The sequence below is a fragment of the Zalophus californianus genome, chromosome 4, assembly GCF_009762305.2.
Source record: "Zalophus californianus isolate mZalCal1 chromosome 4, mZalCal1.pri.v2, whole genome shotgun sequence".
NCBI classification, from domain to species: Eukaryota; Metazoa; Chordata; class Mammalia; order Carnivora; family Otariidae; genus Zalophus; species Zalophus californianus.
In genome coordinates, this window is record NC_045598.1 from 149,828,056 (window position 1) to 149,841,176 (window position 13,121).

The 13,121-nt window shown below is 37.5% G+C and overlaps 1 protein-coding gene across 3 annotated transcripts in view; it reads right to left on the bottom strand.

Annotated features, from left to right (window-relative positions):
* VIRMA (vir like m6A methyltransferase associated) overlaps positions 1 to 13,121 on the bottom strand; it is a 61,397-nt gene that overhangs the window by 30,862 nt on the left and 17,414 nt on the right. For all 3 annotated transcript variants that reach the window (XM_027612120.1, XM_027612127.1, XM_027612112.1), the window contains 5 exons: positions 11,138 to 11,260; positions 10,248 to 10,520; positions 6,463 to 7,603; positions 1,960 to 2,451; positions 774 to 928 (listed from right to left, as the gene is read on the bottom strand). In XM_027612120.1, coding sequence (XP_027467921.1) covers positions 774 to 928; positions 1,960 to 2,451; positions 6,463 to 7,603; positions 10,248 to 10,520; positions 11,138 to 11,260 — 2,184 coding nt within the window. The remainder of the gene's footprint in view (positions 1 to 773; positions 929 to 1,959; positions 2,452 to 6,462; positions 7,604 to 10,247; positions 10,521 to 11,137; positions 11,261 to 13,121) is intronic.

Genomic DNA, 13,121 nt, shown 5'->3' on the forward strand with positions numbered 1-13,121 from the left:
AATTTTTCAGGACTGCCCACATAAGGTTTGCCATAAACTTCATTCAACATAGATTTATATACTTTAGAAAATAATGTTCATATTCACCATCCTTCACTTTTGAGGACAGCACATGTATATTAATTAATGACAAATGGATTTCTAAATTGTACTTAGAATAGTGTTATACTTAGAAATACATATAGAAAACACACACATACACAAACGATACACAAAACTGAACTTTTGAAGGGGTGCTTGGGTGGCTCAGTCGGTTAAGCATCCGACTCCTGATTTCAGCTCAGGTCTTGATCTCAGGGTCGTGAGTTCAAGCCCTGCCTTGACCTCCATGCTGGGCGTGGAGCCTACTTAAAAAAAAAAAAAAAAATTGGGGACACCTGGCTAGCTCAGTCAGTGGAGCATGTAACTCTTAATCCCAGGGTTGTAAATTCGAGCCGCATGTGAGTGTAGAGATTACTTAAAAATAATTTTAAAATCTTAAAAAAAACAAAAACAAACTGAACATTTGAGTTCACCTTCAAGCTATTTCCATTTTGATTAGGAACTTCAACTAACCACCAATTACCATGATTTTCCAGGAAAAGGTACTTGTGACAATTTCCTAAAAATCTTTTTAAGAACACCATATAAAATACTTTCATAAAGGGCACTTTCAAGAAGTAACAGAATATTACTATGTATATTATCAAAACATGATAAAATACTAATTACAGATATTCAAAGGCTTTTTCCTTCACATATCATAAATGCTTAAGTAACTTCAAGTACCATACCTTGCAATTTAGCATTATTTTCATCTGCTTTACACAGCTTCAAGAGAGATGCTGCATGCTGTTCTAGCATTTGGACATCACTGGAAGACTGAACCACCACCAAAATAAGTATGCATGCATAATTATAAGCTACTGACTTCTTAGACTTGGAATCACTGAAACAAAATAAGGTTTTAAAGTTTTTGGTATGAAAACAACTTTTCCAGGAACAATTTTAAACATTTTTTTCTATTTGGTTTTAAAGAGACCAAGGAATTTTACAATGAAACATGACTAACTCCCTGAAGACAAGAAATTACATTTTAAAGTTCACTTCCAACTCACTTGAAAACACTACTTAAAAGTATATAAACAAAGCATATGCATCACAATGGAGAGTGAAATCCTATTAAGAAAGAAGATCAAAAGAACAATGAAATATTAACAAGTATACTTCATTAGCAATGAAAGATTCCGAAGTATACTTCAATGGTCTCCTTTAAAATTTTGTTCACTCTGGATTAAGTAGGAATAAGTGTGATGAATCAATCTACTGCCATCATCACTGTCTTCTACCTTAAAACTGCTGTGGTTAAAGCCACTGCCTTTCCTAGTCCCCCCAAAAAAGATCTGTCCCTCAAGGAGTCATATCAAGACCCTGTTGTGAGGCCAGTTACCTGGATGTCACTGCTTTGTATGACACGAGCCAGGAAGACCATGTTTATCTCCTCAGACACTAACATCAATCCTCTGCCCTACTGGGCAGCTCTTGAAAACTAGTATCATTCTAAATCCCCTGCTCCCATTCAGTCAAAGTACTTCTGAAACCAGAGCACCATAGTCTAAAGGCAAGGGAAAATTAAAGACAGCAAGATAGTCCTCATTACTCTGCAAGTATATATTCTGGTGCCTTAGCATTCCCCTACACACAAATTAGCAAGAGATCTATAGCTGTAATCTTGTAATCTTGTCAACACCAATGGGAAACTGGAAGAAGCTGCTAAAAGATCCACTTTGTTGCTTTACAGGCACATCTTATATTTTAGAAATTTCTACCATTCTAATCCTTAATTAACAAATTATGTATTATGGCAAAAAATAATTATAATAATTTTTACTTTCAAAGCAACACCTTTTAAGAAACTAGCCCTTTACTGATGTAGTTTTCCAGTATAATAGAAAATTTAGGGAGTAAAAAGAAAATTACCCTAAGGCTTCTTTGGAATAGTACTCCATTAAAGTAATAAGACTTTGGAGATTTTTCTCAAGACTGAAAACATGGCCAACAGCTGATCTTCCCACAGGATTGAAAGTAATCAAATAAAGATTGTGAAGGGTTCCCAAAAGATCTGAATGGTCAGTTTCTTCACTAGCTGTGCAACGCTGAAAATGGCTGAACAGTTCTGTAATACACTGCAATGTCTGTGTTGAGTCCTGCAGCCACAAGGCAAATGCATCGTCAATAACACCATCAGATTGAAGACCCTCCTCTTCATCTTGATCGTAAAGGTGACACAGAGCTCGGATCAACAAATTTGTTGCTTCATATTCCGACATAAAAAAAAGAAGACCCTTCTGTGACTGTGCAAGAAACTTTAAAACATCTTTTGTGGCTTGCAGCACACCAGGGTGGGCACTTGTTACTGGAATTGACAGAAGCAAGGTAACTAACTCCAAGAAGTGATGACTATGAAGATACCTGTAGAAAAATTAATTGATATATAAGAAGTCAGTGTAAAACATTGTTCATTTATTCAGTATTCATTAGATAGGAGAGGCGTTAAAATTTTAATGGCCATAATCCTTATCCTTAGCAATATACTACTTTAACTAAAAACATAATGTGGCAGCAAGTCTTCTCTCCACTGGGTCAAATAAAAGTGGAAATTATGTGAGGCTTTTTTCTAGCTAACATTCAACGGATATTTGACATATAACTGTTGACAAGTATCTTTCCAGAATCAACCTTGACTTTAAATTCTGGGTCTTCTTGGGGTGCCTGGGTAGCTCAGTTGGTTAAGCATCTGCCTTTGGCTCAGGTCATGATCCCAAGGTCCTGGGATCGAACCCTGCGTCAGGCTCCCTGCTCAGCGGAGAGCCTGCTTCTCTCTCTCCCTCTGCCTATCTGTGCTCTCTGTGTCTCTGTCAAATAAATAAATAAAATCCTTAATTAATTAATTAATTCTGGGAATTAATTCTGGGTCTTCTTTTCAGACCACTCATCAAATGTTCCTTTTTCACCATGGTCCTACTCTATTCATGGTACACCAGTATATCTGAATTAGTGTACCTACGAAAAATACAGTACATATACTATAAAAAATATATAGCTTATTCATATTTACTATAGGCAATATATCTGAATTAGCACCTCTAGAGAAAACAAATTCAAATTATCAATTTTTAGTATTTGAAGAGTTAATACTACCATACATAGCACTTTTATCAAACCCAAGAACCATTTTTTAGCATACATAGTTTTAGTAGAAAAAGTGTGAACTTACTCAAGACCCCAAAACAGACACAAATGCTACTGATACAGAGTATTTTCACTGTCCTAAAAACACTGTGCTCCAAGTATTGTTCCTCTCCCTCCCCCTAACCCTGGCAATCACTGATCTTTTTTTTTTTTAAGATTTTATTTATTTATTTGAGAGAGAGAGAGAATGAGAGATAGAAAGCACGAGAGGGAAGAGGGTCAGAGGGAGAAGCAGACTCCCTGCTGAGCAGGAAGTCCGATGCGGGACTCGATCCCGGGACTCCAGGATCATGACCTGAGCCGAAGGCAGTCGCTTAACCAACTGAGCCACCCAGGCGCCCAATCACTGATCTTTTTACTGTCTTTATAGTTTTGCCTTTTTCAGAATGTCCTATATTTGGAATCTTAGAATATATAACTACCTCTCATATTATTCCTTAAACTCAGACTTCTACTTCAGGATAATAAACACCCCCAGTAACTTCTTGACTACAAAGGCAAACAGAACCCTCAAGAAGACAAAACCCCATAACTACTATGCTCAAAGAGTATCTTTAACCACCTTGTGGAGTGTTCAGAAAATAGTTAACACTGCAGGCCTCAGACTACTTATATTCTTAAGAACACCTTCTTACAAGGCGGGCCCTTGGTTAGCATCTGGGAACTTGGATTTGGGGAGGGCTCCCATCACCCAACTATTAAGAATGCTCACTGTGCCTAAACTTGTTTATGCAAACAATATGGTTTACACTGAACACCTACTTTCTTCTGGGAGCCTGGGATTCTGTTACACAGTAGATATTGGGGGCCTATGTGGCTATCCTCCAATAATAAGCTTGGATGTTGAGATTCTAAAGAGCTTCCTCAGTATGCAACATTTTGTACACATTGTCACAATTTCTTGCTGGGAGAATTATGCAGGTCCCATGTGACTCCACTGGAAAAGGACTCTGGAAGCCTATGACTGGTTTCCTCAGGTTTCTCCCTGTGTACCCTTTTCCTTTGCTGATGGTGCCTTGTATCCTTTTGCTGTAATAAATCATAGTTGCTGAGTCCTGTGAGTACCACTGGCAAATCCTGAGAGTGATCTTGGAGACTACACAGAGGACATTAGAGCCTTATCATCACTTCAAACTAATCCTTCCAAAATGCAAAATTATTTGTGCTTTCAAAATTCACTGCCCCTCCTAATTTACCAGTTTCTGTCAATAAAACCCATTCCAATAGTTAACCTAGCTAGAAACATCTTTAGCTCCTTCTCACTTTCTCTTAGCTATTAGGTCCAGTTGCCAAGTCCCAGTAACTGCTCTTTCACAAACTCTCAATATTAGCACAATTCCCTGTAAGTGCCACTATATTAAGTACTTAACACAGTACAAACTAGACCAGCTCATCTACTTAATAACTCCAATTTCTTTTCCATTGCAACACACCTTACAACATATAATCTTAGAATACTACTTTGATCCTATCAAATCTACTACTCCGAAATAGTAAAGATCTTCCCACATTCTAAAAACAAGATCCAGGGATGCCTGTGTGGCTCAGTCAGTTAAGCGTCTGCCTTCAGCTCAGGTCATGATCTCAGGGTCCTGGGATCGAGTCCTGCATCAGGCTCTTTGCCTAGCAGGGAGCCTGCTTCTCCCTCTGCCTGTCATTCCCCCGCTCGTACTCTCTCTGTCTCTGGAAATAAATAAATAAAATCTTTTAAAAAAATAAAAATAAAAAAAAAAACAAAGGGGCGCCTGGGTGGCTCAGTCGTTAAGCGTCTGCCTTTGGCTCGGGTCATGATCCCAGGGGTCCCGGGATCAAGCCCTGCATTGGGCTCCCTGCTCGGCAGGACGCCTGCTTCTCCCTCTCCCACTCCCCCTGCTTGTGTTCCCTCTCTCACTGTGTCTCTCTCTCTGTCAAATAAATAATAAAATCTTAAAAAAAATAAAAAATAAATTAAAATATAAATAAATAAATAAATAAAAACAAAATCCAAATTCCTCAGCACAGCATTCAAGGCCCTTTACTTCCTCAAGTCTGATACTTAAATATACCTTTTCCAGTTACGGAGGAGAAAATAATACTTAATAAGCCTTTAATTACCAGTTTCCCTTCAGTGACTGAGAGCATTACTCCCTTCCTTAGAGTTACTACCCTCCGTTATCCTCAGTGTATGACCTCACCTCTTACCTTATTAAAAATTAAGTGATAAGTGCAAAGTGCCTTGGCTCCTTTACTGTCTCCATACTACAAATGCATCCATATTTGTATACACATAAGATTTCTTTTCTTCTGTTCAAAGCCAAACCCCTACACTTGTACTCTTGACTTCATCTCCTACCAGACCTTGCTCTAGCATTATCATCTTTTGTTCCTCAAAGAACTCAAACTTAGGCAAGACCTAACAGCTCAGTTAAAAACAGGAATGGACAGGTACAGATTTTAGAATAGACAAGCACCCCATTTTCTGTTAATGCAGTAATGCTCCAAATGAAGGCAAACATTAATCACAGAAATAAGGAATAACATAATAAAAATGCCATTTTCCCATTAGCTAGCAAATCATTTACAGGCAAAATGCAAAAAAAGTAGCAAAAATTAAACCAAAATTTAAAAATCTACCGTGGGCACTGATCCTAATAATGGCAAAACACTACCAACAAATAGATTTAGAAAGGGACACCTGGCTGGCTCAGTCAGTAGAGCATACGACTCATGATCTCAGGTTTGCGAGTTGAAGCCCCACACTGAGCACAGAGCCTACTTAAAACAATAAATAGCATAAATAAATAGTAACTGAACCTTAAAGATATTTAACCACGTCTGTAAAATTACATTAGTAAAATATAAGTTTAACTTGCAATGTAAGAGAGATAAAGTACAAACAGGTTCACACAGAAAAGCTCTCTCCTTCCTGGGCCAACCTCTTGTATCACACCACCTTCCCAGAAGCAACTCTATAGTTCCTCATTTATTCTTGCTCATAGACATGCTTATCTAAGCACTGTTGTTGACTAACACTATCTTTAACTTACATTGCTATTACTACTTTAAGTGCTAATAAAATATAGCTCTCCCACAGTAGTATACTTTTCAGTTTCACTACTGTCTATTTTGAAATACAGAATATCCTTACACAGATATGCACTGCTTACAAATTTAAAAAAACCCAAAATCAACCACATAAAATTGCCTGCGGTAATCTGTGAAATATATTTTCCCAAACCAAAAATGTCTTACCTAAAGAGAACAGGGTATGGATCATCCCTTTCTGGAGGTCCAGTAATACGTGCCATTGTTGGGAAAGACTTAACAGGCGGCTGGATCATTGTATGAGGTGCAGTTTCCATTAAATGGAAAACTTCTTCTAGGAGGTTAATAAGCTTTTCTATTTCCCCTTCACTTATATTTGAGGATTCCAAAAGATCCATATCCATTGAAGCCTCTACCTCATTTTCATATTCTGGGTTTGTTCTCTCAAGTCCAGTATCTGTGTCATGATCAGGTTCACTGTGGTTAGGAACAGATGAAGTCTTCTCTGCTAAATGGTCACCAAGTCTTTTAATCTCTGACAAGATTTCATAGAAATGACACTTCTGAAGAATAGCCGAACCAGCAGTCACAACTCTCACAGTCTGATCTAAAAGTATGAGCTCCAGAAGTTTTTGATAGCCACTTTTTTCATTCTGCCTACCTCTTAAAAAAGCTTCCATTCCTTCTGTCATACTAATGACACTGTCCAAAGCTTTAAAAGCATTTAATTTAAGGGAAGATGAGACATGATCAGCAAACAGGAGCTCAAATAATCCATTGATTACTCCTGCTTGTAGCAATCCCATGACACCTTGAGCCCCACATTCTGCTAGTGAGGACACTAATTTGGTCCCAGCTTTGAGTTGTCGGACATTTAAGGCAATGGGCTGGCGAAGAGCTACTTGTAAACTTAAAGCTTGCGTGGTCCAGTCTACCAACTGGCCAAGAGAGTCTTGTTTTGTGTTTTTCAACTGCAAATAACTTAATCCTTTTATTATTAAACTTGGAATTTCTTCTAAAGCTGTTACCCATTTTGCACCTCTATCTTCCCGATACAAATCTAAGAGTTCAGTTAACTTCACTGAAGCTTCTACTGCCCCTGAATTTTCTTTATCTGGACCTTGATCCTTCATTCTACTGATTTCAATTTCAAAAGTAGTCTTGTACGGACAGCTGAAGTATAAGAGTGGTACAAGCTCCCTGTCATATGGATCATATGTCATAGGAGGAACTGAAGCTAAGTCTTCAGGAGTGTATTCAACATCAAAGTTCGGATACTTAAAGGTTTCACGTTCCAAGTCAGCAATTCCATCTTCATCACTGGAAATTTGTTCATAACCATCATCCCCTGAAAATCAGTTTGAATAATATTTAAATATTACATCACTGTTGTTTAATGCAAAAAATTTAGCTAATCAAAAATCTATTTTATTTAGTAGCATGGCAAAAAAAGTAAGAATTCATGTTTTTTAAACAAAATTAACTTCTGCCCCAACATCTTATCAACAATTACATTTTATAATTTAATAAATTTTTTCTAATTTTTATTTTATAATTTCTAATTTTTATTCTTCTAATTTTATGATTTTATAATTTCTAATAGAATAATGAATTTCACTGTATAATTTCTAATAGAATTTTATAATTTCTAATAGAATTTCTATATATTTTATAGATGTATAATTTTATAATTTCTAATAGAATAATTAATGAGAAACTTCATAAGCAAAGTCCTCTATCTGTTCAAATTTACAACTAACTCTGCTACAGATATCTTTTCCTCACAGAAATAAAATTAGAAATGTCATAAAGTAACAAAAATACCTCTCTGGGGCACCTGGGTGGCTCAGTCCATTCAGCAAACTGCCTTCGGCTCAGGTCATGATCCCAGGGTCCTGGGATTGAGCCCCTCATTAGGCTCCCTGCTAGCAGGGAGCCCGCTTCTCCCTCTTCCCCACTCGTGCTTTCTCTCGCTGTCTCTCTCAAATAAATAAAATCTTTTTTTTTTAAGATTTTTTATTTATTCATTTGAGACAGAGATACAGAGAGAGAGCATGAGCAGGGGGAGAAGCAGAGGGAGAGGGAGAAGCAGGCTCCCTGCTGAGCCAGGAGCCCGATGTGGGGCTCAATCCTAGGACACCGAGATCACAACCTGAGCCAAAGGCAGACGCCCAACCACCTGAGCCACCCAGGTGCCCCCATAAATAAAATCTTTAAAAAAAAAAAAAAAAAACTCTCTCAAAAGGGAAGAAGTTAACCTTGCCCTCATGAGAGAGCATTTTTAAGTATTTTTAAGATGGGAAAAAAATTGACGGGAAAGATTATTAAATTTAACTAATAATGCCATAATCACAAAACTAAAACAAATATTTTCACTGAAAACATTTTAAGTTCTTTCTTTCTTTTTTTTTTAAAGATTTTATTTATTTGACAGAGAGAGACACAGCAAGAGAGGGAACACAAGCAGGGGCAGAGGGAGAGGGAGAAGCAGGCTTCCCGTGAAGCAGGAGCCCGATGCGGGGCTTGATCCCAGGACCCTGGGATCATGACCTGAGCTAAAGGCAGACGCTCAACGACTGAGCCACCCAGGCGCCCCTTAAGTTCTTTCTTAACATTATTTCATATTCCTGAATTTTTATTTCTCTTCATTTACCTATCACACACTTTCTTAAGTCTGTATTTCATTTTTATGGAAAAGTTGTTCACTTAAAATGCTCAGCTGGGCCAAAACAAAGCTTTCTTAACATTATACATGTGCAACTTTCTCCTCTAATTAAAAAAAAAAAAAAAAAGATTATAGAGAGAAAACCTGGTTTTACTTTTTAATACTGCTCTTGCCTGGCTGTGGGAAAATTGGCATGAGTAGTAACAGTCTATGTAAGAAAAGGAAATGTTTCTAGAGTATTCCTCCAGCATCAGCCATCTTTTGACATTCTTTTGCTAAAAACAAGTTAATCTTAGCCATATACTCATCATATCTGAAACGATAAGGGATTATAGAGGCATGACTCTGGGATAAGCCAGATTATCTTCTATTAAAAACCAAATTAACCAGCCTCTTTCTCTCACCTTTTCTACAAAAATGATTAAGAAAACAGCCTGCCTGAAATCTAACTACTATTTGTCAGTCAAATACAAAATATAAAAAGGATTATTTGCTAACCAGAGAGTAGGGAAAGCTAAAAAAGTATCTCTCAATAATCTATTTCTATTCTGTAAAAGGGCCCCTGTGATACCAAAATCTACTTTCATGTAGAATCATCTTCACCTTCACTATTTTAGGAAAAAACAAGGCAGTTTATCTGTCATTTTACATAAATGCTTTAACATTACATGCTATTTCTTGGACAAATTAAGAGTCAATTAGCTTGAATATCTCTCACTTTTTACTTTCAAAGGAAAAATGAAGCCTAATCAAAGGACTGCATAACGCTGTCATATAACTCTGTATAGTTGCTATTCTTTTCCCCTGAATTTCTAAAAATGTAGCATTTTGCTAAAATATCTAGGGGGCAGACATCTTTAGGAATTCCATCCAGCTTACAACACCACTCCTTACTCTGAAAGCAGCCTGTCAAATCTCTAATCATCAGGTATTTGCTACATGATCTTGCTTCCCTAGCCAAAACTGATGGTACCAAGGGGCAACTGATATTTTAGCAAGCCAAACAATCTTTCTCCCAGGAAAATGCAAATAAGACTGAGAGAAACAGCCAGGTAGTTTAGACTGGTTGGTTAAAAAGAGGAGATTAAACCTGTGGGGTGAACAGAGAAACAATAATCAGCTAGCTGACAGAAAATAAAGTAAAAACATAAAGCAAACAAAAAATGGAATCCCAGTTCTAGTCAAGTCTTGAGGCCCAGCTACATTCTATCCTTTGAGTTTCCTGAAAGCCATTTATCTTTGCTCTAAATTCTCTTGCATCGCTCAAAGCTACAGCAAGTTAGTTCCTAGTACTTAAAACCAAAAAGTCCTAATAAGTATAACCCACCTTCACCTTCTTCATCCTCTTCTCCTTCTTCCTCTTCCTCTTCCTCTTCTTCCTCAGGGATACTGTCTACTGTATGGCGATCGTCCTCATCTTCATCCTCTTCTTCCTCCACATCCACATCATCTTCATCATCTTCTCCTTCTTCCTGCTGTTCTTCTTCTACTTCTCCTTCGTCAGAATACTGCCCTTCCTGGGGGACAGAATTCCGATCAGGAGAAATGGGTTCGAAGTAATCTTCTCTATGAGAAGCATCCTCTTCCTTATCACCAGACACTGAAAAATGGAGATTTAAGAGACAGAATCTTTTAATGGTTTAAATAACATGAGGTAGCAGACAGGATACTGTAGCTACTTAATGCCATTTTGGATAATTTAGCTCATAAATACCCTTTTAAAAAAAGGGGTAGAATTACCTGCTTTTAAAAATATTGCATAATTTTTTATGAAGAACTGCATGAAGTTCTTGCAGTGTTCTATGCAGCACACTGCATAATTTTATACAGTGACAATTAATAAAGTACACTGTTTTATGTTCTAAACCAGAAACTAATCCTTTTCTTTTCAGCTATTAAGTACACAGGTTATTATCTCTTCCAATACATACTGCTTATTTTTAACTAGTACTCTTCTGTATATAACACTACAACACTTTCTTTTCTTTTTTTTTTTTCAACACTTTATTTTCAAAGCAATGTTGATACAGCTTCAAATGAATGAACTGATTTTTTTTTAAACAAGTTCACCTGCCAACAGAAAAACAAAAGGAAATACTGCACAGGAAAAGGGTGGGGGGCATTCATTAAGATCGATTACCTACATCTACTTTTCTTCCTTTAATCAAAAAGCACTATAACATTAATCAAGGTGGGGGGGACCGATTTTATTCATACCTGGCAGAGGTATGGGATCATCTTCATCATCATCAGGTGGAGGCGGTCCTGGAGGAGTTCTTGGTCCCCTTGGCTGTGGTCTTGGAGGGCTTCCATTAAACTGATCTTCTTTCTCCCCATCAGCTAGTTTTAGTAGAGACAGAAAAAGAACTTCCAAATTATTAAAATAAAGTGAAATGAATGCATGACAAAAATGCTGTTAATCATTTGAGTTTTTCATCTACAGAATTTATTGATAAGCTTTTCCTTCCCAACATCTAACAAATTTTACTAATTAATTTATATTAAAGAAGTTAGAATTTCTGACTTCCCACATACTAAAATATATTCTTGGGCATTATCCCAGAGAAATGAAGACTTAACTTTCCTCAGGAAAATGTACACAAAAAGCTGTTCATAACAGCCTTATTTGCAAAAGTCAAAAACTGGAAACTACTTAAGTGTCCTTCAGTGGTTGAACAGCTAAATAAACTATGATATATCCATACTAATATAATATTATTCAGCAATTAAAAAGAACGAACTATTGATACACACAACAAAGTGGATGAACTTCAAAGAAATGATACTGATTGGAAAAGGCCAATCTCAAAAAGATACCTACTGCATGATTCCATCTATGTAATACTCATGAAGTAACAAAATTATAGAGTTGGAGAACAGATTAGTGGCTGCCAAAGGTTAGGGATGGGTAGCATGCATGTAGCTATTAAAGAATAATACCAGAATAACTTGATGGTACAGTCAAGTGTCTTGACTGTAGTGGTAGTTATGAAAGGCTATACATAACATAAAGCTACATACAGCTACACATACACACACACACACACACACAAGTGCATGTACAATTGGTGAAATCTGAACAAGCTCTATAGAGAATTTTGTTTTACAGTTGTAAAAGTGGTTATCATTGGGGGAACCTGGGGAAAGAGTGCACAGGACTTCTTCATGCAGTTCTTCACAACCTCTTATGGATTATAATTATTTCAGAATAAAAAAGAAAACAGGGGCGCCTGGGTGGCTCAGTCATTAAGCGTCTGCCTTCAGCTCAGGTCATGATCCCAGGGTACTGGGGTCAAACCTCTACATCGGGCTCCCTGCTCAGTGGGAAGCCTGCTTCTCCCTCTCCCACTCCCTCTGCTTGTGTTCCCTCTCTCACATTCTCTCTGTCAAATAAATAAAATAAAATCTTAAAAAAAAAACTAAAAACATACATTCATATACAGAAAATGTATGAGCACAAGTGTCAATTTTAAAACAAGTCAGTAAATTAAACAAAAATTCTGAGTAGCCACTATATATGTTAGGCACTGTGATTAAGACTAGATGTGATAATGATAAGACTAGAAATACAAATGCAAGTAAAACATACTCTCAGTCCACAGGGAGTTCAAAGTCTGGTTAAAAAGACAAATGAGCACAGAAAACTGAAGGATTAAAAGAAAAAGAAAAGTGATGGGGCATCTGGGTGGCTCAGTCAATTGGTTTCCCCAGGTCATGATCTTATGGGTCGTGAGAACAAGCCACATGCTCAGCAGGGAGTTTGCTCGGGATTCTCTCTCCCTCTCCCTTTGCCCCTCTCCCCACGCCACCCTCCACCCCATACTCTCACTCTCTCTCTTTCTCTCTAAAATAACTGGATAAGTCTTTAAAAAACAAAAGTGAAAGATTAACTTTACTGAACAGGTAAGATTTAAGAAAAGAGATGAAAAGGGTGCCTGGGTGGCGAAGTCAGTTGAGCATCCGACTCAGTTTGGGCTCAGGTCCTAATCTCAGAGTCATGGGATCGAGCCCTGCAAGGGGCTCCATGCTCGGGGCAGTCTGCTTTAGAGTCTTTCTCCCTCTGAGACAAACCATAAGAGACTCTTAATCATAGGGAACAAACTGAGGGTTGCTGGAGGGGAGAGAGGTAGGGGAATGGGGTAACTGGGTGACAGACATTAAGGAGGGCACATGATGCAATGAACACTGGGTATTATAGAAG